Raw genomic sequence first — 27,966 nt, 5'->3', positions numbered from 1 at the left:
CCTCATCCTGGCTGCTTGTTCTGTCTTCCTGCTTGCTGCTGTTGTCCTCTGTTGGAGGATTTTCAAGTCTCTTCTGAAGGTTAGGTTTCTCTTTTAGATGAACAAGGTCTTCTTTGACTGGAGATGGTTGACTTTCTGGCACTAGAATCTGTTGAATTTAAAATGCAGAAAATTCTATCTTAAAGAAACTACAAAACAAATGCATCTCTCAAAAACCACTGTACTTTGGCAAAGCCCCCTCACATTCACACTATCTTCCCTTACCAGGCATTTTCTAATGACCCAACAAAACAGTCACCTTTGCAAATCAGCTCTGTCACTTACAGTTCTCATTTTTAAAATTAGTAAATTATAGTTTAACAATTCTTTACTTCTATAATGAAATTATAACTAAAATGTTTTATTACAGATTTATATTTAGACCATTTGCTTTCCACATAATCACCCTCTAAAATAAATTTTACCACTGTAATTTTATTTAGCGTTAAAAAAAAAATCAAGTAAGTCAGAGACATACCTGTGATCCAATTGCATCAAAAAGTATATGAATAGATGTTTTGGCAACTGAAACACCTTGTTTTCTGGTAAATTCCTAAAATTCAGAATTCAAAGTGATGCCATTTTCTTCCTATTTCATGCATTTATTTCCTACCCATTTTCTCCCACAATCACCAATTGTCCCCAAATTATTACTATACATACATACATGGTCTAACTTAAGAACACATCCATTACTTAGCACTATCCGGTCTTAAGTTTTCTATTTTACTGCCTATATAAGGGTCCCTTATGAATATATATTTGACTTTTTTTTGAGACAGAATCTTGTTAGGTAGTTCAGGCTGGTCTTTAACTCAAAATGACAGAATAACCCAACTGTCCTCTGCCTTCTGAATACTGGTGTGTATTCAAAATTGTTGAGAGTATCTCCCGAAAATGTCCCATAAACTGCCACCTTATATTTTCAGTTAAAGAGTGCTGGCTTATACATAGTCTTCCATATTATTATTCCTCCATATGCTATTTCAAGTCCCATCTCCATAATCATGCTTTGCACTGTGACTCTCAATGGACATTCTCCAGTTTATATAATTTTTCCATAGGTCAATTGTTTAGTTCTATCATTTCTACTAATTCTCAAAATGTTTAATATTTTGAAAATGTTTCATTTTAGTCTTCAAAGACATAGCAGTGACTCAAATGATCTCACCAGCTACTGCCAGATGACTATGTCACCTGAGACAGTTCATAAAGACATCTCAAGGATACGACTTAATGAGCCAATAAGCATGCTACAGAACTGCTTAAAATCATGTTATTTGTTGTGTGTTCATGTACATGTGCCACAGTGCACATGTAACAGTCAGAGGACAATTTGTGAAACCAGTTCTCTCATTCCAACAAAGGTGGAAACTGGGGAACAGACTTTGGTCTTCAAGCTTGGTGGCAAAGTGCCTTTATCCACTGAGGCATCTTGTAAGCCATTCACAGTATAATTTTAAAGAGCTAAGAATCTATGCCATTTTAAGATTCTGATAATGGAAAAAGCAATATAACTTAACAGTCCCAGTCTGTAAAAACATGATAATACTATTTGTTGAAGGGAGATTTTAAAAGCTTACCTTGTACTTATTTCCGCCAAAAATCTTTTTAGTCACATTGGTGATTTCTAATGATGCATCAAAATACAAAAGTAACTCCTTCCCTTCTTTTCTACTAATTCTTACTATATTTTTCAGAGTTATAGTCAGAAGCTTCTTTGATTCTCTTACTGTATATAGAAAACATTAATGATAATAAATTAATGTCTATGATAGTCTATAACTATTATAAATAAAATATGCAGCAAATTGAATCAAAATACAAACATTTTAAATTGGATATTGTTTACCCAACTCTAACTACACAAACAAATCAGTCAATTTATATTTCACTTTCAGTGTCCTCATCTATAAATTATATCACAATGCCCTCAACATTGAGATAGGTCCCTGGAACAGTTTCCAAGCCCTAACCAATTCTTAAAATATTCCATGAATGTGCCTGAAAAAGCTGCTTTCTTAAAGAAAATAACTTGAGTTCATAATTACATTATTTCTAGCTATCAGCATATATATACTCCAAGAAATTCGCACTATAGGAGGCACTATGCTCCTGCTTACCTCTGTGATGCTCCTACTATTGACTGAAAAGTCTCCACACCTGGCAAAATAGACCACTAAAAGCAGTGAGTCTTATCTCTATAACAATGTAGATGATTCTGTGCTCTTAAGGTTCTGCTTTTGTTTCCACAGAGGATGAGAACCTGTGGATTTCTTCTAGACTAATGTGGTTTGATGGACCAAGATCACCTGAAAGATCTCTGTGAACATTCCAAAAATTACCCAATAAACAGCAGGAAGTAGTTTGGAGAAAACTTTGCCCAAATTCCAAATATTGTTTACAAATGTTTGTTTACATTTAAAGGGGGATATGCTATAGATATGAATACTTTGCACTGGTATGGATCTTGGTCTATTGATGCAAATTTTAGGTCAATTTTGTTATATGTATATTTTTGCTCTTGATTAAGGCATTGTATTAGAACAGAAAGGGGTAAATGGTGTGGGAAGTCCTTCTGTATGTGTGTTACTTTTATTGGTTAATGAATAAAGAAACCGCTTTGGCCTGTGATGGAACAGAACAGAGCTAGGCAGGGAAAGGTGAACTGGATGCTGGGAAGAAGGCATAGTGAGAAGCCATGTAGCCCTCACCAGAGACAACAATGGATGCCAGACAAAACTTTACCTGATAAGCCATAGCTATTTAGTGATACAGATTAAAGGATATGGGTTACTTCAGGATAGAGAAGGTAGCTAAAAATATGCTTAAGCTATTGGCCAAGCAGTGATTCAAATGATATAGTTTCTGAATGATTATTTCAAGTCTAAGCAGCCAGAAATAAATAAGAGGCCTCCCCCCTACACAAAGTCCTGCTGTGTTTCTTACTACAATACAAACTAAGAGTTTTAAAAAGTCACGTGAGCCTAACCTTAAATTTTCATGTTTCAGAGGTAAAAAGTGATGTGGCTCTAAAGGTATTTCATGTTTGATGAAAATATCAATACATTCATAATCTTTATGGGTTTTACTAATAATTGCTTCATACTTTTGATCTTCATTTAACTTTTTTCTCTGGGCTTTGAGTATCTATTAAATGCAGTATTTTCTTCTACTATAAGCATAATTATATTTTTGAATAATTCTTTGTACAAAGATTCATCTATGTGAATTGTGACCATCTATATAGTAATACAACTACATTTGTTTTACTTTATTAATTTGAGATTTCTGACATTTGCTATGATGTCTTGAACTACATCATAATTTACTTTGCTTTTAAAAATTAGTAACCCTATTAAGATTAAAGAAACTCCTTTGATTTCTTGCTCAGATACCAATATAATTGCCTATGTAACACATATCAAGATGTTATTATATGATTCCATTATGAATGTAACAATGTTCTTTATATGCAAAATCATTTAAAATGACTTTTAAATCCATATTTAAACAAACTAATATTTAATTTTCTCATTAATAACCATGTCATGATAATCAAAGGAACAAAGAAAGGAGACATATACAAAATACAACAGTGATAGAACCGAGACTAGGAGGAAAGGGTAAATTAGTGGGGAGAAAACAGTGAATAGCTTTTAGGGCTGAAAAGGTAGATCAGATGCTTGCTGCTAAACCAGAGACCCTGAAACTCAAAAGCCTCAAACCTCACATAGTCAAAAAAGAGAACCAACTCCCAGAAGTTGTCCTCTGACACCCATGTGTACCAAAACAATGACACATGCTCCCTCCTGGCCTTCTCCTACTATTAAACATGCAATAAATTTTCCCAAAGAGATTTCCAAGTTTTAAATCAAAGAACAGATTCATTATTTGGGGTTAAACAGTTTTTATCATATACCATTTGTTAGGAAATGAAGAATCTCTTTAGGATAAGATTATGAGAACAGCAAGTGCTCACTACATTTGGAGCTCAGCTGAGAAATTTTTAAAAATACGTAAATTGCAGTCACCAATGTCAAATATAGGGAAGTCCTTAATTTATAGGAGTTAAGAATTTTGACAGTTAAAAACTTTAGAGATGTACAACAGAATATAAGAGAACAGAAATTAAGAAAAAATGTAGTTATTTTTCAAAATTGGTTATAAACAGAGAGAGAACTAGAAGAAAACAATAGGACCAATCCAAACTGATATTTTGTGAACTTATTTATATTCTGAGAAAAGAGATATTAAGAGAATATATAAATTTATAATAGAGTAAATATCTGAAGAACATGAAAGATGAACCCAGATACCAGAGGAGACATAGCCAAAAGTAGAAAATGGTGAAAATATATTTGAGATAAAGGTGGTGTAAAAAGCTGAAATTTGCAACCAATCTGGGCTGAAAATTTGTCTTTATGAATTATATAATATATAAGAGAGAAAAACAATCCTGAAAACATTTATAAAGTCTAAACATAGCTAACACTGAGAATAATAAACAGCTAGAGAGATAGCTCCAACAGTGAAATACTTTCTGCAGAAGCTCCAAACCCCAAGTTCAATGTTCTAGCTACAGACATGGAGAATATTATCAATAACAGGTAGGCCAGAGTCTTAAGTCAGAAATGCTCACCTCTGTATAAGATGCAGAATTTTGTTTCAGGACATTTTTTAGCTAAATCAAAAGAATTTTTAAATCCCTATACCAAAAAGTATCAGAGTTCTGATACATGGTCTCCAGCCTAGGTTCCCTAGAGACATCCTGTTATTCTATTTGAGGGCTTAGGAAGAGAAATTGCTAGAACAAATAAGGCATAAAATAGAGTTATCAGTAAGATGCAGAGTTAAGAAAAATATGGACTTGAAAATGAACTAGACTATTTTCTGGGCAGTACAAGGAGACACAAAAGTGGCTATTGAACCCTGGTAAGCATTTTGTGCCCAGTTTCTATGGCTAGGACTTTCCTAAGTGTACATATGCAGAAATATGTCATACATCCTGATTATGTACAATTATTAATCATCATTTAAATTCTTTAAAAATAGAGTTAATTCTCTAACTGCCTCACTGGCTTAGATGGAAAATTCTTCCTGAAACAGGCCAGCCTTAAATACATATAGTAAGTTTCCCACTTACAATATAGGCAAAGAGTCTGAACTGAATGGCTGGTGAGCTGAACTAAAATTTTTTACTGTTATAAATACAATGTCAATCATAAAGTGACTTGACAGGAAATAAGTACCAGTATATTACTGGTACTAAAGAAACAAAAAACTTTAGAAAAGACCAAATATAATTAAGATACTGTAACTTAATAGGTGTTTAAAATTAAAATAAGATCATTTCAGGATATAATTCTGTGAAATATTTAAGATATAAAAGGAAAACTGCCAAAATGTCCTATGGTATGAATTTGGTTCACTGTCAGCAACTCATTTAAAACATTCCTCATTCTGTCAATGCTAACAGATGGCACGCAGTATGTTGTGGAATAATCCTTTAGTACAATGTGAAGATGTGTCACTGTGATTGGTTTAATAAAGAAACTGACTGACCAATAGCTGAACAGGATAAAGCTAGACGGGAATCTAGACAGTTTTTGTCCCATCCAGTCCCATAGCTATTCAATTCCAAAGAAACACAGAGGCTTATATTAATTATAAAATGTTTGCCTATTGCTCAGGTTTATTACTAACTAGCTCTTATAACTTAAATTCACCCATAATTCTTATCTATGTTTAGCCACATGGCATGGTACCTTTTATCAGTGAGGTATTCTCATCTTGCTTCCTCAGCTTCTGGAATAATGACTGCATCTCTCCTCCTTTCCTCTTCCCAGAATTTTCTTAGTCTGGTTGCCCTGCCTATACTTCCTGCCTGGTTATTGGACAATTAATGTTTTATTAAACCAATATGAGTGACAAATCATTACAGTGTGTAAGAGCATTCTCCCATAGCACAGGAAAGTCAAACTGAGAATGCTGGGAAGGAGAGGAGCAGAGTGAGCAGATGCCAGATGCAGGGGGCAGGAGGTGAACATGCCCTGCTATTAAAGGTACTGTCACATGGTAGTATCAACAAGAAATATGGGTTCGACTTAAAATGTAAGAGTTAGCTAATAAGAAGCCTGAGCTGTTGGCTAAGCATTTATAACTAACATTAAGCCTCTGTGTAGTTACTTGTGAACTGGTAGATGGGAAAGAAATGTCTGAGTACACCAGTGACAGATTTTTGGCTCATGAGTAGATTAATGTCTTCTCAACTTTTATGGATTACTACATGTGGTTATATAAGGGTGAGTTCAGATTCTTCAAATTACTCTTGCCACTGATACCCTGCTTTCCTCCATGAGGTCCTTTGCAGGAATTAAACAGGTACTGCCATAACTTGATCATGAGATTCCCGCCATCCACTACTATCAGCAAAATTAACTTTTCTTACGTTATTTATTACATTCAGTCATTGTTATTTTGTTTTAGCAATAGAAAACAGACCAAGATCATGTAAAATAAAAAAAATGTTTTTGCAACTCTGCTAACACCAGAAATAAGGCAAAATGCTTATTTCCAGAATTTCTATTAGCAATGTAATTAATGATATAGCTCTTATTGCTACAACAGCAAGGCAAGAGAAGGACTTGACAAAATAGGTATTATTTTCTTAAAGTTATTAGATTTTAGTCTGTATATGTGGACACATGCAAGTATGTGAATACATGTGTGGGATATGTAGGCACAAATGCACAGCATGCATACAGACATCAAAGAATAATTCCCTTTTGTTTTCTCTTTTTATCATGTTAGATCTTGGGGAATCAAACTATCGTGGCAGCCAAGTGCCTTTAACCACTAAACCATCTTGCTGGCCCAGAAACTGAATCTCTTACACATGGATTAAAAACCTAAACTGGTGAGATTACTTTAACACTTTGGAAGTATCTAAACTTGAATAGATAACCATATACCTCTGGTATGATATAAGCACAATATTTCTTAGCAATTAGCCCAAAAGAAAAAAATTGTAAATATAGAGATTACATCATTAATATTCACAGCAACTAATTCAACAGCAATAACATTCATAGGAGGTAAAAACTGAAACATTGCAAATCCCAAAAGTTCACTGGGCATGGATTAATAAATTGAGGTATAGCCATTCAGTGGAATAATATTCAGCAATAAAGAGAAACTATTGATATATTGCCACAACATTGTAGCTAAAACAAAGTTTGAAATGACAAAACAGAACTGTTATACAGCAAATGATTTGACTTATGAATTCTAGAAAGCATATATTTATCTACTTTGAAGAAAGCAGCAGTGATTGCCTAAGGCCCAAACAGCAGAAGAGTCTTATCTTCAGAAAAAGTACTGAGATGTTTGGAGAGATGGACATTTACCAACTTAATTACCCATGACTGTTTCATATGTAAAGACATATGAATTCTCATTAGCCTGTTATTCTGATGCAGGGTATCCACTAGGGCATTCAGCTAACACAGCACTTTATAGTAAGATAATGTATGATTTGTTTCCCAAGCCACATTCAAGAAGCCTCCAAGATTTTCACTTTTTACTACATCTATTCAAAATTGTACCTGAAAATTTCTCCATTTCCATAAAGAGGAAAGGAAAAGGAGGAGAGAGTATAACAAAACTATCACTATTTAAAACACAGTGAGAGCTGATTCAACACCCTTGGGAATCTACACAGGCATCATAACAGAACAGTTAACTTGGCAAGGTTCTAAGATACTAGGAAAGTATCTTTTTGAAACTATTTTTTACATAACTAGTAGAAAATATCTGAAAGTATGTGGAGGCCTGGAAATTTGAGCCTATTTCCACAATGACCAAAGGTCAGATAGTTTGGAACTTTCCTCTAGTTCCTTCAAGGTTATTGTGCTTCTCCCTCAAAACAAAGGTCCCACCTAGCTGTTGAACTGGGAGTTAGGCTCTCTCAAGGTTATTGTCAAAAGGTGTGACTAATTGCCAGACCCTGTGCACCAGAAATAGAGAAGTACATCTGTTCCTACCTCAAAAGTCTATTAATCCAACTAAGTTCCAGTTCCCTTAAAGAGATAACTTTGGGTTCCACCCAGGGAGTGGTTTGCCTACAGAAAGTTTTGGTCTAGGGTGTAAGCAGAACTTGTTTTGTTCTGACAACAGAATGTTTAACTATGGATGTAGCCAGCGACTTTCAATTGGTCTGTTTATTTCCTCGTATCATGTTAATGCAGTCTTTTGTCTTACTCCTATATTTTAGGGTAGGGGTATTTTAAGCAGTTGGAAATTAAACTTGGGTGAATTTTCAGTACCCATGAATTCCCTCCTGATACTATTGTACATATTTCTGTTTTATTACTTCATTTACGTCTTCATAATCTTTACTATATTTCAAAATCCCCAGCCCTTACCCTGGCGAGAGGTATTTTTGTCGAGGCTGGTCCTTGACAAAGGTGAAATTAAAGATTATGTTTACCATCAAAAAAAGCAAAATTGAGTAGTTGTGCTGTGGGAGCTCCTTTGGCCAATAGCTTTACAATACCAGCCCACTTAGGCGTGATCTTTTATACTATAAATGGAGCTATAAACTGTGTTCGCTTCCTTGCTTCTGGCTCTTAGTTCTGGGTGCTAGACTATGTTCCTGTTCCCCGTTAGTGCAGAGGACTGTGATCTAGGAAAGTGATCTGCTGAGTCTCCCCTAAAGAAATAACCCTTTATTATACGTAATTCTGAACTAGTGTGGGATTATTTTGTATCTTCTGCCATCACCTGGCACCCAAACGTGGACAGGTCCAAACTTTTGGCATCAGTTTGCCAGCAGCATTGGGCACCGACTCTCCTGCTCATGGCTCTAGCCAGCCCTCAGATACAGCAGGCTGCTGCTCAGCTCTCCCTGGCCCGCGACCCACATGCTACCTTCTCTGTGCATTACACACCAGACCACACACTCTTGCCTACAATACCTGTGGTGCACACAGTCCATAACTCACACTGATGGAAAACTTTGTTTTTTCTTTTTATCCTGGGTCCCAATACTTGAAATTGTTTGATCACCTTAATAAATGTTCTTAATTTGTTAAACAAAGTATTTTTTCAGTACTTAAGTAAGCAATACATGCTTGTTTACTGCTGCTAGAGTCTCCTGGCCATGTAGCTGCAACTGTGACACCTGCTGGCCGATAATGATTATTACATCTACTCCAATTCATTGTAATTGCCTTATGACAGGTAAGATCTGAAAAACTACAAAAAAAAAAAAAAAAAAATAACACCCAAGAGTTCAATAATTATTTTGCTTATACTACGGAAGGTATTCTGCAAAGCTTATAAGATTTTCCTTCTACATCCCTTTAGTTGATTCTAGGAATCAGCTTTGTTTTCAATATTATCTCATTAAAAAATGGTTCAATACTACAGAAAGGGATAGCATCAATTTGACAAAATTATCTGAAAGAATTTGTGCTGTTGAATTTAACTGTCAGAATCTGCTGAAAAGTTATATGTCCAAGGAGGAGATATTATCTTTACTGGACAAGTTTCATACCTTGGAATCCTCAGTGAGAACATTAGAACACTGGACAGAAGATTCAGACTTTTAAAAAGGCAGTAGTAGAAAGAACTGAAAAAATTGAGGAATTTATTGAAATTGGGACAGAAGGTACAAGGATAGAATTTAGCCTCATAAGTACGTGCCAGACCCTGGGATGATATACACAGCTTCAACTGCATATCTAGTAATTTCCTCGGAAAGACCATCTGGCACGAAGTACCCTAAGGTAGTCAAAGAATGTGCATGGAAACCAATACGTATGAGCAATCTAAAAGAAATAAAACAAGCAATAGTTTCTTATGAGCAACATTGACCATTTGTCAGGGAAATGGTGAAAATGTGGGCTTCAGGCACTAAGGCTACCCCACATTATTGGCTTCAATTAATCACAGTGGTCCTAGAAAATGGACCTCAGCTGCTTTGGAAGTGTTATTTGAGAGAAGAGCCAATTTTTTTTTTTAGAGCATCAGGGGAAAGTAAAAGGATTTGACACTTCCCAACATCAAATTCTTGGTGAGGGTCATTACTCTGATCCTCAGGAATAAGCTCGCTATGACAAACGCACCTTGTCCCTATGTAGCACAGCAGCTTTAAATGCTTGGGACAGGATTCAGAACTAGGAAAGAGGTATGAGTCATATATTAGGGTTAAACAGGGTCAGAGAGAACCCTTTACTGACTTCTTACAAAGATTACCTAAGTCTGTACAATTAGGAGTAACAGACCCTGAAGCTAGATGTGTACTAGTTGAATCCTTGTCTTTTGACTATAATACCAAAGCTTGGATAGGAGAGGCAATTTCCAATGGTATGAGAAGACACCAAAATTCCAAATGTTTTAATTGTGGAAGAATAGGACATCTAAGAAGAAACTGTAGACAAGGAATTCCTGGGAATAATGTCTCCTCTAAAAATGCCAAGAATAGGAGGACTCAGCCTTCTGGTATATGTAGAAGGTATGGCAAAGGTCGACATTGGACTAATGAATGTAGGTCAACAAGAGACAAGGCAAGCCAATACCACCGGGAAACTCTTTGGGGGGCCTCTCACAGGACCCAACATCAACAAGGTCCAGTCATTCCCAGTCACTGTGGAGAACATGTCTCAACAGGAAAATCAAACATTACAGTGCCTACTGTAAAAAACCATACTGTCTGTATGATGGAATACACGTGAAAAATGAGTCAAAACCTCCAATAGGAAACAGGAAACATTTTGGCAGACTTCTATAAATGATCAAAGACCAAAGCTAAGAGTGCATATAAATGACATTGTAATTGAGGGATCACTAGACATAGGTTTTGATGTGAATATCATTACTCCAGAATCTTGGCATCCAGATTGGCCTCTTCAAGAGGCAGATATTCAATTCCTAGGAACTAGAACCAAATCTCAAGTAAAACAAAGCATGAGGTGGATTGAATACATAGGGCCAGAAGGACAAAAAGGATAGCTGAGGCCATATGTAGCTAATAGAGTGAATTTATGGTGCCGTACCTATTGCAGCAATCGTAAACCCAGGTTAACATTTCTGCATTGCCAAAAATTCATCTTCTAGGAAGGATATTATAAGATATTATAAAAAGAAATCTGGAACATGTAAAATAGAGATCTAAGAGTTGTCAACAAGGTAATTCAACCTATGGGCCCCTCTACAATCTGGAATTCCTCTGTCTTCTCTATTACCAAAAGGATAGCCTCTTATAGTTATTGATTTAAAGAATTATTTCTTCACTATAGCTTTACAAGAAAATGATACTACTTATAATAATGTTCAGCCTACTAGGAGATACCAGTAGACTGTCCACCTACAGGGAAGGCTCAGTAGTCCCCTCATGAGACAATATAAATCAGCCATTGGAAATAAGATGTAAGCCTATTTCCTAAGTCTATAATTTAGTATTACATGGAAAACATTTTGTTATCTGACTCAAATGCAGGAAGAATGCTTGAAGAAGAAAGTTTTGCCTAAATGGGGATTACAAGTTACTTCTGAAAAACTACAAAGAGGAGCTTCTGTCAATTACCAAGGTTACAAAATAGGTTTACAAAAAATTAGAACACAAAAGGCACAAATTAGTAGAGACTGATTGTGAACTCTAAATGACTTTCAAAGATTGTTGGAAATATTTCCAGTCTACGACCGGCTACTGGGATAACATCTGACTTAATAGTTCATTTAAACAAAACCTTTGATGGTGACAAAGACTTGAAAAGTCCCAGAGAATTAACAGCTGAAGTGGAAAAAGAATTGATGAGCATTGAAAAGAAATTATAAATCTTAATTGTATTCTACTCATATTGCTTTCCAGAATTTTCCCTACAGGAATTTTAATGCAGAGGGAAGATACTATCTTAGAATGGATCTTTTTACCACATAAACCAAGTAAAAAATTAAAAACTTATGTGGAAAAAGTTTCTAAATTAATTATAAAAGGAAAATTGAGACTTTGTCAACTAGCAGGTATAGACCCAGCAGAGATTATAGTTCCTTTTACTGTTGACACAATTTAAAAAAATATGGGAAGACAATGAACCATGGCAAAGAGCTTGTGCTAATTTCTGGGGAGAAATTAACAGCAATTATCTCAAAAGTGACAGAATTAACATTATAAAGAAAACTACTTGGATTCTTCCCGAATTGTACTTGATTCATCAATAACTGGAGCTGTACATTTTATACAGATGCAAATAAATCAGAAAATGGCGTATTATCTGCATAGTAAAATTTGATTATTTGGACACATATACATCTTTACTGAAAAATAAGAGCTTTGGAGTTGGACAATGGCTATACTTCCTAAATTCAAGCATGTTGTTAAAAATTCAGAATTTTTGTCTCATGTCAGGAGCCATCTGGTATGGGACAGAAAGATGATAAATTTTAAGAAAATATTTTACTTTTCTCCATGCCCATTTTGTCTATATTGTATCTTTTGTTGAATATATGTCTATATGAATGATGTTTAAGTTTTCAACAAGGAACAGCAGATTTTTCTGTAGTAATCTTTGAAGCTTCAAGGAAGATGAGGCAATACAAAAACAACTCCACCTGGTTGATATGATATCATGATGCTGATAGTACTACTATGAGACTGGTTTTTGGATACCAGCAGTGGAAATGGTGCACATTCTTACAACATTCTGGCCAGAACTCCAAATAAGGACAAAAACAAAAAACAAACAAAAAAAACCTATCGACTACTCAGAGACCATTTACAATTATACAAAACAGCAATCTTGAAACTTAATCATTTTACTTTTACAGGATCCCATAGAAAGAACATTGCCCCCAAGACAGCTGAAAGCAATTCTAGAAGACGACATCCCCTCTCCCAACAAAGTTTGTCTTCACCTTTAGGGAAACCATTTAGGGGTTGATTATTACTCATATAGGGTTAGGATTGGGGTGGAAATTATGGAGGTTCAGAGATTGTGGAAAAAAAAAAACAGGGAAAACTGAATGGGATAATAGGTAATTTAGTGTGAACTTATTCACAATAATAGTGAGTAATAGAGTGAATATTTGTAAACTACTATTTATGGATAATTTACATTGGTATAGATTTTTGTATATTGATACAAGTTCAAATTATATTTGTTATATTGAATATGCTCCTATTTCTGTTTATAATATTTGTACACCTATGCAAAATTATTTTGTCATATTGTATGACATTGTATATGCATGTTTCTAATTATATTTAAGACATTTTTATATTGATAAAATTTTAGAATATATTTATCATATTGCATTATATATTTTTACCTCTGATCAAGATATTTATATATGGTTTACATTTTGAGGTCATTGTCCTCCTTTACAGCACAGTTGTTTAAAGATTATTTAATATTCTGATACGAAGTCTTAATCTTTAAGTTATATAGGCATTAAGTATTATAGGTCAACAGTCATTCATGTTTCTTATACTTTATTAGACTAATTACGTTGTTTAGATACACAAAGATTGTTTTGTGCATCCATAGGTAACCTTCAATCACTTCAAAGATCTGTAGAATATGGTATTTAAATAACTTAGGGTTCTGTTGAAGTAAGACATGACTGTTCCTGGCAGCACCCATCTATTTCCAAGAGAGTGTTGAGCACCAAAGACACTCCATTTGGGTGTTTGTTTTCTTCTTGGTACAACTGGCCTTATCGCAAGAAACTGCCCATGCCTCTACCACTGACAAAGTGTAAGATGTCCAGACTAACCAAGCAGGATACAAGAAAAAAAGACTTAAATTTTGCCAGTACAGGGTAAGATAGTTTTGAAAAAATTTCTGTCTCTGAAAATGGTCTGTCAGTTACTCTAGACCTTAGCCAAAGTTGGTTGCTTCAACATTGCAAATGAGACTTTGGGTGATTGCTCTGGCAGTCACTTGTCTCTATCATCTACTGCACATTTTTGAAGCTGCTTGATTGCACTTCCTGCCTACTCAAATAATATCTCCCCCTTCTCAGGCCTTTGATGGGGTTGAAGATTAGACAGTCGTAGTTACCGTCCTCTTATGATCTAGTGAAGCCATTTCCAATACAAGACTTAAGACTATTTAGAATAGTTAAGGATTGTTAAAACATTAGGATATGTTCCTTGCTTAAATATTGTTCATGCTGGTTGTAATTATAACTTTATATTTGATATCTGTTCCTAGTGTACATAGTTTTCTATTGGGTTTGGAACTCTTATTTAAACACAAGGGGGAGGTGCTGTGGGAGCTCCTTCAGCCAATAGCCTTTACAATACCAGCCCACTTGGGCGTGGTCTCTTATACCATAAGTGTAGCTGTAAAGCGTAAGCTTGCTCTTTTGCTTCTGGCTGCTAAACTCTGTTCCCTGTTCCCACAGAGGACTGTGATCTAAGACAGTGATCTGTGAGTCTCCCCTAAATAAATAACCCTTTATTATATGCAATTCTGAACTAGTGCGGGATTATTTTGTATCTTCTGCCATTAAATAAGTTAATCAAAATATCTATAAGGCATATATTGAAAAATATCAAACATTGTTTAGAGCTATGGTCTGAACTCTGGTTCTAGTACTTCACTGATTCACAGTCACAATTCTAGGAAGTTTTCTGTAATGATTACACAAAACCTCTTTAAATGTGTATGGATAATCCAAAGGCCATGGTTCTGAAAAATCAATTTCAGAAAATTAGCTGTTTCTGTTAAGCATGAACATAAAATTCTGAAAACACTGTGGTACTGGTCATAACATGTAAACAAATCTAAGAAATACAAAATCAGCAAGAAACAAGACTACTCTTACAGAGCCAGATGACTTAACAGAGGAATCACCAAGGGTAATAGTCAACGGTACAGCATGTGATCAGGAAAAGAAAGTCAAAGAAATTAAAGTCATTTTAGCAAATAATCCTAGAAAAGCTATAAATTCACAAAATCACCTACAATTTCTGACAACCGAAACAAAAATGACTTTGATTTAGTTCACCATACTAACACACAAAAACTAAAGCCAAAGTCAAACAGAAAATCTGTGACTAAGGAATAGACCAAGATTTCTTCGGTCATAGAAAGCAACAATTATACAAGGAAAAACAAAACAAACCCGATCAACTAGATTTCAAACTTAAAAGCCTGCTTTTTCCTGTACAACCTACCCTTAAAAGCACAATACAGACTATGTTCACAAAATGTATCTGTCAAAGGACTGGTATTCTAAGATACACAATAACTTCAAAATTGAATAAACAGACAGCTCAGCAGAAGACAGAAATGTTTAAGCAGACGCTCTACAGGGGAAAGCACACAAACAGCCAGAGCGCTCATGCATAAAAGGTACTCACCATTAACTGCTTATTAAAAATGCATGGTAATATATGGTAATATATACATATATCTATACATATTTTAAATGACAAATATGTGCCCTAATTTAATATGGCCTTTTATCAGTCTGTTAGATTTCATGTATTTGTCCTGCAGTGCTATCTAACTCCTCTTACAGGACTGAGAAACAAGGTGTTTGGATTTGCTAAAACAAATGGGGTAGGAATGTAAGAACCTTGAAAACATGGTCATGATACTGATCAGACCAAATATTGTGGTTTTAGATGAAGAAAACTGGGGTGAAGAATGTGATGACTTTATGGATATGTGTATCTACAGAGTTTTCATAGTCTGTCATATTAACTTGCAGTTTGTATGCCTTATGATAGGAACCAAGTAGAGAATTATAAAAAAACAAGCTTCAGGTTTAGTACCTTCAATGTTGTACATCTGAACTTTTTCTTCAGGCACAGTGACTGCTTCCCATTGATGATCCTTAAGTTTAGAAAAAAAAATCTTACATATATATTTACTCCCAATTTTAAACTTCTTTCAATATCAATTTAAGTTAAACTATATGTGACTTAGCCTTCTCATATCTCCTGTACCTTCTACCACTAAACATTCATATTTCTGGTCCTTCAATACTTCATTTATTGATTCTAAAAATAACAAGTCCTAATGCCCTATATGTCTTATACCAGCTATAAAGAAAAAAACAAATCTTGATCTTTTATGAAATAGGAAAACAATTATTTTAGTAATTACTATAAGGAAAAAAAACTGGACAATGTGATAGAAAACTTGGCAGCTGGGCTACTTTATATTTAATGACCAGAGAACCCATTTTTAAGCAGACAGTATTTTTACCAAACCCTAAACTGGAAGGCACTGTCCTAGCAGAAGTTTTGTTGGTGTGATAAAATATCTTGACAAAATTGCAAGGAAGGAAGAGTTTATTTGACTTACAGTTCTAGGTTACAGTTCATAACTGTGAGAAGTCAAGGCAAGAGCTTGAAGCATCACATCCACATTCAAGAACAGAACATCAACTCTTGGATTGTTGCTTGTTCTGTACTCTCCTTACCCCCCCAACCCCCCCCCCCCCGCCTAGGGAATGGTGCCTGATGGGTGGGTCTTCCAACATCAGTTAACAATCAAGACAATTTCCCCTCTTCAGACATGACCACAGGCTGACATAATCTAGATAGTTTCTCATTAAAACTTTCCAACTAATTTTAGGCTGTGTTAAGTTGACAGTATCACAGAAACTAGGTTTCAAGGACCTGCAAGAGGGTTTCCTAGGGTAAAAACAGCCTGTAAGATTTGAAATTCAGTGGTTTGAACAAGGAGAATGCTGTATCTCAGACGGATATTCAGCTGCCAAAGCTGTAAGTCTTTTACACTACATTAACGAGACAAAGAAGGGGTTTAAGTGGCCATATGGATAATGGTTTTAGGAAAATAAGCAGCTCAGGAAGAACATACTACTACAGAGATTGAGAGAAAAGAGAATTAAAAATGTAATTCTGGAAAGAATGTCTTAACATCTTAATCATTTTGAACAACTTACAGATGGACTTATACATTCCCTATTATGTATACTGTAGTATGATTGCTTATCTTCTTTTCTAGATTTAGTAGGTCAAACTGAATCATGAGGAAAACATCATAACTACAATAATTATACTCTAATAGTTGCTGAAAATGAGCATTCTATGAAGGTATTCTAAAAAGTATATGAAAATGTAAAAAGCGCACTGGCAAATATTCACTTACAAAAATGTTCTGTGTGAAGGAAGTAGAACTATAAAAATAAAAAGTTCAGAGTCTCCTTATACCAGCGGTAGCAACCAGACTAGGTTATGCTGATCAGTTGTCAGAATTTGGGAGTGGCTACACCATCTGAGTCACTGTACCAAACATCCCAAGTGACAGCTAGGAAATAACTCTTAATACCTTTTCCCAGGTAACAAACAGAACAAGAAATAGTCTACTTTCCAAGTCTATACATGGCTAAAACACACATAGAACTAAAATTCACTTCTACATGCCACTGTACATAGAAATTCCCTTCTTCCCAGGAGGTTTCAAGACTGAGTAAGACCAATTGTCACCTGCCAATGTTCCCATGGAGTGTCTGAGTGGCCCAAGGCTTCCTGCCTACTTAGCACACTATATCACTGAGTAGACTCCAAGCTGTCTTTTCTAATGTTGATTCATTTTTTTCATGTGACCAAAAAAAATAAGTATTGTTAATATTCATTTCTGAAAGGTTTTGTTAAAAATATTAATATTAAAATTTAGCTCTCATTTTGTTATAAAAAAACAATTTTCATTTTAAATAGCTTGATAGATTATACAACTTTAAAATAAAAGGCTAATGTTGATATCAAAAATGGCTAATAAGTATACAAACATGCATTCTGAAAGTAAATTTCAAGAATGTTCTTCACATGCATAGAGAGTAACATAAAGGAGTAAGAGCTTACATCATCATCTCCAGCAGTGTAGAATGACAAAGTCTGGCTTCCAAGATTAAAATCAATCCAAAATTCCTCAAGTTTTTCATCTGATGGGATCTGCAGCTAACATAATACATAAAAATTATATACTCTGCTTACAAAACTTAGAAAATTGCCATTAGATTATAGCCATGACTAAATTATTTGAGGTTATTTAGGATTCTAGACTCTAGCAACACTTATAAAGTAGAATAGTCCCTGGGTACTTTAAGAGATAGTATGTTAAGTAGATGAAGACATCAACCTATCTACATGCGTTAATATTTAGATAGTTTGGCACAAGAAAATGCTAGTTAAATGCTTTACACAGACATCATTTTAAGTACTAATAGAGACTGAAAATAGTTTGAATATACTTATGAATGATAAACAGCAATGCCTTTAAGGAGAGGAGAAAATGTGGAGAACTATGGTCTGCTGTTTTCCTTTTTGGCTCAGGTGAGCGGGCTCATATTTTTCCTGGTGTCACTATCATATACAGGACCAGTCAGCTAAACCATCTAAATCTAGTACTTTTAGTGTTTTAAATCATTACATAACCCATAATCCATTTAGTTTTTACATAAAAATTATCTAATAACTCAGTTTGGATAAATTTAAAACCTACCTCATATTTATCAAGAAATGCTGACAAGCAAGGAAATGTAAAGACCCTAAAACACAAAACATTTTAGTTAAAAAATTTATCTACCTTCCCAGAATTAACTTGTCCAGTCATAAATATACAAATGTCTCTAACTTGTTCAGCCATAAAAAAACGATGTCTCGAATCAAGAGAAATCAGAAATTGATTATAAAATTTTAAATAATCTCTTTAATGCAATTTCTGAGATAGGGTCTCACTGTTATCTGGGCTGGCCTCAAGTTTGATACCCCTGCTGCAAACTTGTAGCAATTAGCTGAGGTGAAAACCCACCAAGCCAGGCCATTACTATTTTCAACAAATATTTATTGGAATTTGTTTAGGTAAAGAAAAGCATTATTACTTTAAATATACTATTTACTTACCACTTTGACTAAAGGAATTATACCAATTTAAAAAATATATCCTTTCAAACATGAACAAGTGTTTCTAAATTCAATAGGTATCAATACAAGATCCCACAGGACTTGGATGGGTAAAAGGTAGATATGAGTTATCGATTGTAAAAGTGGTTAACTCCTTATAACATTTTTATGGCAAGATACTATTTTAAGTATGTCAGTGTGTTCTGTCAGTCTCCATAACAAACAGAACAAAAAGAACAGATGGGAATTTATGATTCAAATACAGATATGACTCATTGAATTTAACCCTATCTCTCACTTCCTTATAAATAATGCAAACAAGATTTATCAGGAACATCATCCCCGGGGCCAAGTACTGCAGTGGTATTGCTCTGGGCTGGAGCAAGGGCTCAGCAGTTAAGAGCACTTGCTGTTCCTTCCAGGGCACCAGAGTTCAGTTCCCAGCAGCCACATGGCTTCTTACAACCTTCTGTTAACTCCAGTTCCAGGTGATCCAGTTCTCTCTTCTGGGTGTTTCAGGACTGTATGTACATGGAACGCAGACATACATGCAGATAAAAACACCCATACAAATAAATTTTAAATGGTAAAATTTATATTTTATCAGTTCATTCTTGCTTCTGGTATTAAATACTAAAACGTCTACTTATGTTATTACTTTTACAGTACAAGGATTTGTTTTCTACACCATTTTCACTCCAGTGTGTAGACGTATAGTCAGATTTTTATCATTCCTCAAAAGCCAAATAATATAATACAATTCTGGAGTAAACCAAATTTGGACACTCAGTTATTAGTATAAATTAGATAAAATGCATTTTTCCTCCCAAGCACAAAGCCAAATAAAGCCTTCAGAAGAGTATTTCAGGTTAGCAGTGTGCTAACTTACTGTATGTTTTAATACTGTCTTGAATAAATTTTCACAGTGCAATAAAAATTATATTTATAACATCCATAATTGGGCTCAGCTCTACTTCCTTACTAACAAATGGCTATGAGCTGCATCCAGCTTACCTTCTTTTATCACCAAGCATGCCATTTACCAAGTTGAGAAATATCCTGCAATCCTAGTTTTCAAAAAAGAAAAATGGTTTTAAAAATCAAAATTACACAAAAAAACTTTACTAAACTTGTTATTTTATGCTACTTACTGTTTCGAATTCACAGTCTCTAATTCCTTTAAATGCATTAGCAATAAAATCCATTGAAAACCACTGACATGCCAGTTCTCGTCTCCTTTTTTCTGTAGTCATTCTACACAAGGCTTCCACAATGCCTACCTGTAATTCATAATCTTAAAAAGATTGTTAATATAGAGGTCAGAGGTCAAAACTCTAAAAGTTGAGCTTATGAAACTTGATTTCATAAGGCACAAAATCCAAAAGAAAATAATTTACTAAATTAAATTATTCATTTTTATAAATAAAAGTTAATTTTTAAAAGTCAAATCCCTAAATCTTCTAAGACTCTACCATGTGATTATAATTATAAATTGAAAAACAATTCATACAACATACAAAATTCTTGTTATGTTTACACTTATCTCAGAGCACATATTAAAGTCATACTTTACATATAATCACTCAATCAAAATTTACTCACAGGAACCTAATGAAAATTTAAGTTCTTTGAAGTAAATATATTGTTTAAAAACTGCCTATCAACTACAAAAATATTGGACATTATAATTTTAATGTGTCATTTAGGAAAAATTTTAGCACAAGTAATTCTAATAAATTGATCATAACTAAAACTAGGCATGATTATGTTTATCTAATTTTTGTTGTCATGATAAATTATTTGTTCCAAGACATGTCTTTATTTTTATGATTCTAATATTTTCCTTTGGTTTACATAAACAGATTATAATTATTTTGGTGTATTATTCTAGTAACATGAAGGCTAATAACATCTTCAAAGGTATTTAACATTCATAAATTTGAGATGATTTCAAATTTTAGAGAGATACTTACCTCCTACATATAAAATCCTCTGTCCCATATTACTCCTATGAATTAAAATAAGAAATTATATACTGAAGTAATATTAGATAGTAAGCCTATTATGTTTTGGGAAAAACATTTAAAATCTAGAACAGAGTAGTATAACTGACTTTAGGAGAAAACATAAGTGCTATATTAAATCAAAAATTATAAAACTGTCAGTTGATTATCTAATTAAAACTTGTGGTTACCATGTTTCTTACAACTGTTAAATTGAACAATTGATCAAAACAAGTTATTAAAAAATTATTACATGAGAGTTAGTATTTCTTGATTAGAAAGTATTTTGTTGGCATCTTGAGGTATTCTGTCAAGCATCAAATTCATTTTTTTTAAAGCCTAGAAGAGAAAAGAAAAAGTAGCTTTGTTTTCCAAGAAGCATTTGGAGAAATAGGTGTATTACTCAAAAGTTTAGGTTCTCTCTTAATTGTGCTGTCTAAGTAGGAAATATGCATCTAGGTGAGGAAGGGAAAGGACTTCCAGTTTAGTGCGGGCTGACTCCTTTACTGAAGCTTTCATACCCACTGTGAAATAACACATTCACTATTCTAAAATCTAAGGGGGGTAGGTATGTTCTTATGGTTACGCATACGCATGTACACATACAGGACTACATGCTACTCTGGCATTTACATACTAAAGTTTAGGTTCTCACATTAATGATATACATATATAAATCTAGTTATGGATTTTTAATGAATATTTAGAATATACATTATCAGGCAATGAATTATTCAGACAATAGAAATAAACCCAATGAAATAAATTTAAGAAACTTAGTCTAAGTTGCTATTTCATTTTATCATTTACTTTCTCATTTTTAGGTGTTAAAAGACAGTTACCTCCTGCTGAATGCAAACATTCACTCTTGAATCAATAACAAGGGCACAGATGCGAGCTATGAAACTTTCCAATACTTGGTTTTTACCTGAATGAAAATGATAAATTATTGGCAGATGTTAATCTTAAATCAATTTAACAGTCACTCGCTATCTGAAAAACTGACTCATTAACTTTCAGTCATACCGCAAGCATTTTATAAAAGAAATCAACATTTATCTCTCAAGAATCTTTAAGTGACTTGAGGGTTTGGGATTTTTTTGTTTTTATTTTTGTGGTTGTTAAACCCTCAACTTTTAGTTATTTGCTGTTGATACCTGCTGGGAAATCAGTTTTTTTTCCCCCAATGGAATGTTACTGGGTATTATCAACCACACTCCAAGTAGGCCCCAAAACCAGGAGTAGATGTCCAACATAAAATGGACTTCATTTTGTTGAGGAGGCACCTTTAGTTTTCTTTCATTACTTTGATTTTCATTTTTTGTTTTTTTTCTTGAGGGAGGAAGGATGGAGAGAAAGAAAGAAATGAATAAAGTTGAGTGGACAGGAAGTGGGGAGGATCTGGGAGGAGTTGATGGATGGGAAAACAGATATAGTACATGAAAAATAATTTTAAACAATTTAAAACCATCTTTTGAAAATAGGTTAGCAATACCAAATATACTCAGAAGAATTTGCTAATGCCACTTTATAACATACTTGAAGTTTTAGGAATGGGAATACCACAAAAATCAAAATTACAGCTTTTCCACGTAACCATACTCAACTCAAATGAAAAGCTATATGATTTTCTTTACAATATGAGTGGGGCTCAGTTATAATGTTAGCACTCTTAGGGCCATTCTTTTCTGAGAATTTAAATTGTTATGCTAATTTAAAAACACAATCAATGGAAAGGTAGCATTAACTATTATTTAAACTATTAATTTGCTTAACATAGTTTGCCTCTGAGAAAATAATAAGTAACTATGTGTGTAAGTGATTCACCGGCCTTAGTTACCAATTATGAGGAAGTCTCCAGGGACAAGAAATAATAAGTAACCTGGACCTGGTCATTTAGCATAATATACTTATATATAAATAAAAGTTGGCAAGCTGTAACATTCTTCTTTTACCAATGAAAATTTTATTTCATTAGAACAAAAGCTGACAAACTATGTAAAACAAATGAAAAAAGTCATTTAAAAAAGTTTTAAAGATTAAAATAGCTTTCATTTGCCCCAGCTTAAAACAAAAAACTATAGCTTACAAATCCAACTCTGCTTATTTTGTAAGGCAGAACTAACTTTCAGCAGGCTCTCTTTGGAAACCATCTACATCTATCCCATATACTGAAACAGGACCACCAAAGGTGAGCTTCACTCACTCTGAACTTAGTCTGTTAGCTATGTGTATTTTATCTACTTGCCAACCGCACAGCAGACAAATGTCCCAGCACTGGCAAACTATCGTTTTCATACTAAAAACCAGACTAAAAATTATTCTTAGCAAGAGCCATCTTCAACCTTATTACCAACTTTTGTTAGAATTGAAAATGTTGGTTAATGAATTTAACTTCCAATTGTAACCTAAGTTATCATGCTCTACAACATATTGTGCCCTGTGAGACCGGTTTACTAGCAGTTAGCAGCACTGGATTCCACTTTGAGGTCAAGGATAACTCTACACCTGGTGGACAGATAAACACCACCACCCTTCCAGTGATACCCAAAAGGTACATACAACTTATTCCCCAAAGCAGAAAGAGTGGCACTCTATAAATTTATTCAAGTAAATTGAGACTGTAGAAGTATATAGGTGCATTAAAATCCTATCAGGAAAACCAGGCCTGAGAACTTAGTGGCCAAGGTAGACTGAAGAAAGGAAATGATTCTTTCACTTATACTCTAATGAACTTATTATCCAGAAAATCTGACACATAAGAAAAACATTACATGTTTGTCAATGTTTGATATGGTGAACACATAAAAATCCCTAAGTCAGGCATTTTGAGCACATGCCTATAATCCCAGCATTAGGTGGCAGCAAGAGATCAGGGTCTCAAATCTCAGCTACATAAGAAGGAGTGGCATGGGCTATGTGAGATCCTGTCTCAAAAAATTGTGTGTGTGTACATACATATAAAACAAAATGCCCTCTGCATATTTGTGAAGGAATGGCGATCTGATATGTGTGTGTGTACATACATACATATATCCATTTCTACACAAATATGCAGCGGGCATTTTTTCCAAGTTCCAACTTGCAGTCCAGCAATAATTTTGGACACTGATTTTAGTACAAAGTACAGCTGCTATATTCCAAGCCCATTTATTGTGGCTGAGGAGATTCTACATCACCTTCAGTGGGAGTAATGACTTTATTGTAATGCAGACATTCTAAAGAGCAGACACTGCAGCAACTATCAGAATTCAATTAATACTTCATGTGATAGACATTTTTAATTAAAATATTCCTTAACTGAGATTTTCTTGAAGATAAGGCCAAATACAGGTCTTTTCTATAAGATATATATATAAAATTATAAACATATCAATTTTAAAAACAAAATCTTGGATCCCTAAATTGCAAAATATTGTTTTCTGCCTCATTAGAAAATCCACAATACAAAAAAATTCAACTGTACCCATAAATAAATTTTGGAATTTGTTTTCTTATATGAAATACCTAATGTCTGCATTTTCTCTTGGCCTACAAAGTCTAAAATTTTACTACCTAGTCCTTTACAGAAAGCATTCGATTCTTTAATTAGATCATTAAGTTCCTAGGACAGTATTATGGGTATTAAAATAATTATACTAAAAGTTCCCAGTAAGTTGTTTTTATGGAAATAAGATATTTTACCTTCATCGTTGATGTCATATACAACCTAAAAAAAAGTAAATATTTAATTTATAATTTACTATTATAAAAGCTATTAAAATAATTTTAATTCACAGCATAACTGTTTAATTTATTAATAAATTATTTAATACTAGTCAGTTCAAATGCTTTATCCGCTCTAGACAGATTAGTACAAGTCACTAGCCAATCTACTAATGATTCTTAAACCAAAACAAATAGCTTTCTAATAAATTCATGATCTTTAACAATCAATGTCATTTTTACCATCAAAAGATCAAATAAGTCTTCTATCATATTCGTAACAGCTTCATCTTTTGATTGTCCTTGGCTCAGAATAACCTCCTTGGACTTTTCAAACCAGGAAACCATGTAAAGATGAATACATATATTAAGTTATTTTCAATTCCATTTTAACAAATTTTATGTCCTTGTATTTGTTTAGTCGATAAACCTAAGAATAAAATGACATTAAAAATAAAAAACTCCAGTATTGAATCAAAGAAATTTTACATTTTAAAAATTTTTTTTAACTTTATTTCCTCACCGTTTAAAACAGGAATGAACTTAATTCCATTACAACAACCCTTACAGTTTCCTCTTTAAATTTTTAATACAGATACACTTATTGTAATCAGCTAAAACTATCAAGACAGTTTATATTATTTGGGTATTTTTAAAATTAGTTTACCTTATTTGATTCAGATATGAGTACATAACATGTCAGAGGTACTAATCAATGTGCTGTTATATGTCAGTGAAAATACAAATATTAGTGTCTTATATGTTAGTGTGGGGGTCACATAGTTAACAACCTAAATGACTAGGTCTTCAGAAAATGATCCAAATAAAGGCCCATTGGCATCAAATTCACATAGTTGTCAAGAAACCTGTGCAGTTTCATTCTGACCTTTATTCCTTATAACATATATCCACATCAAAAAAATATTCGACAGTTCTATTTTAAAGTTCCGAATTTTACTTTCAGCAGTTTGAACTACTTTTTTAAACAGTACCTTTATCACTCTACCTTTATCATGATCAGATTTCCTTCTATGACTATGTACTTATCTTTTGTACTAATCCTTGCTTTATCATGGTTAGAAGTCCAGCTTGTCCCAATATAAAGATATTCTTGCTGCATCTCCCAACAGATACCAAGATGTTTGAAACAGTTGGAATATTCTTTTTGTTAAGTTCCTAAAACAAAGTATTTAAGTGCAGCAGTGTAAATACAAAGTAGTATGGGACAGACACTGTTCCTGGAACAGCATCAGTTTACAATCCTCAATTCTAAAAGGGAGCCCTTCTTATCTTTACAGTGGAAATGATGAGAAGACTGGCTTCATAAAGCAACTTGTCCCAAACCACCCCACTAAGGGCAACTGGTGAGCACTCCTCTGCAGGACTCTAAAACTATGGAAGCACCTGTCCCTCCCATTTTAAAGAATGAAACTCAAGACTGACTGACTTTGAGACAAGGTCTTACTCTATAGCTGAGACAGGCCTGAAACTTGTGGTATTCCTCCTGCCTCAGCATCCCACGTGCTAGATTACAGGCATGAGCTACCATAAACAGATTAGAAATTCTTATTCAACCAATGATTCATCACCAATCTTAAGATACTTGGAACCAACAAAGGGTGTTCCAGGACAGGCTCCAAAGCTACAGAGAAACCCTGTCTCGAAAAACCAAAAAAAAAAAATAAATAAATAAGATACTTGGAACCAATTTATAGTTACCTTTTCTTAATCTAAATAAATTTCAGAAATGTTAAATCAAATCCAAGGTCTTGGATTATTTTGTGTTTGCTTTATTTTTTAAATTACCAAGCACTGTATACCACCAGAAATATGCCAATAGGTCTTTGTAAAAAAACCTTTCCCTTCAGATTAATAATAGAACATAGATTCTTATAAATTTTACTTTAGAAACAATTTCAGCGTGTTGATATGCCTCAAATAATAAACAAATGGCGAGAGAAAACAATATCTAAGTAACTAAGCAAACTTGTCCAAAGTTTTTCTGTTCTATTTTTCTAAATGAAGTACTTCGTAGAAACTAAAATCAAATGTAATAATTTTAAGAGCCATTAAACAAGACTGAGTGTTTACCCTGCATATTAAGTCATCCAACTTGTGGAGGAATTGTTTACTACATTTAATCTTCACATCTTCATAAATATCAATTTGTACAAGTAACATCAAAGGTTTGAAGTCATTTTTTCTCAAGGCATCATCAATACACTTCTCCAGCTGCTGGAGAGAGAGAGTTAACAGCACAGACATTCCAACAAATTTAGTCTCTTCATGCAACTGAGTCACCAAAGATGTTTTGAATGAAATTAATCAGCTCATAAAATAGCTTTTTTAAAAAGCCTATTACTATTCAGAGTAACTGAATTATAAATATTCTTTAGTAACAATTTCAGATAGAAAATATTAAAGTTTCCAACTTATATTTACATCTTCACTGACTCAAAAACAAAAAAAAATTATAGCAACTATACTTAAAACAGGAAACATCCTAGCATACTTTAGTACAAACTCTGTAATATTTAAAAATAAAACTGCATAAAGATGAATTTACCCTTCTAAAATTTACATCCATTAATTCAACCTATGTATTAGCGTAATCCAACTTTTATCAAACCTGCTATCCCCACTATTACAGTCCAGCATTCAGACTGCATTCTGTTCACTAAATAGACTTGTATCTGTCTAATACATTAATCAGTGAATGACTATTTTTAATACTGAAAGCACATAAAGAATCAATACCTTTTGTATTTTATGCTACTACTATACTTTAAAGTATTTTTTAAGAAGAAACAATATTTAAATTACTCTTCAATATGTCATAAAACATTGAGTTTGTCATTACTAAAGATACAGCAACAGACAGATGTAAGTACACAAAGTTTAGTGATTAAAGTGATTGCTTGTTGTCTAGGGACTACATACTTGGAAGTCTGGTCTCACAGGCATTTTTACTTCATTTAAGAACAGCAGGAGAAGACAGACACCTATGAAAGAGAACATCTTATGTATCTTATTATCTATCACATAGAACAGTTTCTTAAAAGTCCTTTCTGGATATTTGTCATATACTTTAAATTATATATCTTGCACAAATGTGTTTAGTTTTTGTTCCTAAGACAAATTAATTTTGAATAACTGATGAATCAATGAGGAAATTAACATGAAAGTAGAAAAGATTAAGAACAATTCATTCAGAAAAGGAGAAACTCAAAACCCCAAGTGACTAAGAAAAAGATGTTACCTCTATAAGAGAATTTCTAATTAAAAGATAACCAATAGCAACACTCACTGGGCTGGCAAAAACTAAAAAGC

General features: G+C 33.7%; 1 protein-coding gene across 1 annotated transcript in view; it reads right to left on the bottom strand.

Moving 5' to 3' along the window:
• Sycp2 (synaptonemal complex protein 2) overlaps positions 1-27,600 on the bottom strand; it is a 62,407-nt gene extending 34,807 nt beyond the window's left edge. The window contains exons 1-16 of the mRNA XM_057781310.1: positions 27,577-27,600; positions 26,728-26,871; positions 25,684-25,812; positions 24,880-24,984; positions 24,616-24,640; positions 21,774-21,859; positions 21,185-21,270; positions 20,902-20,936; positions 20,080-20,222; positions 19,943-19,995; positions 18,528-18,573; positions 17,888-17,983; positions 15,830-15,890; positions 1,623-1,771; positions 518-592; positions 2-148 (exon numbers count right to left, since the gene is read on the bottom strand). Coding sequence (XP_057637293.1) covers positions 2-148; positions 518-592; positions 1,623-1,771; positions 15,830-15,890; positions 17,888-17,983; positions 18,528-18,573; positions 19,943-19,995; positions 20,080-20,222; positions 20,902-20,936; positions 21,185-21,270; positions 21,774-21,859; positions 24,616-24,640; positions 24,880-24,984; positions 25,684-25,812; positions 26,728-26,871; positions 27,577-27,600 — 1,404 coding nt within the window. The remainder of the gene's footprint in view (position 1; positions 149-517; positions 593-1,622; positions 1,772-15,829; positions 15,891-17,887; positions 17,984-18,527; positions 18,574-19,942; positions 19,996-20,079; positions 20,223-20,901; positions 20,937-21,184; positions 21,271-21,773; positions 21,860-24,615; positions 24,641-24,879; positions 24,985-25,683; positions 25,813-26,727; positions 26,872-27,576) is intronic.
• Between the last annotated feature and the right edge of the window lie 366 nt (positions 27,601-27,966).

The sequence above is a fragment of the Chionomys nivalis genome, chromosome 9 (assembly GCF_950005125.1).
Source record: "Chionomys nivalis chromosome 9, mChiNiv1.1, whole genome shotgun sequence".
Taxonomy (NCBI): Eukaryota; Metazoa; Chordata; class Mammalia; order Rodentia; family Cricetidae; genus Chionomys; species Chionomys nivalis.
This window is presented reverse-complemented; position numbering and strand designations above follow the sequence as displayed.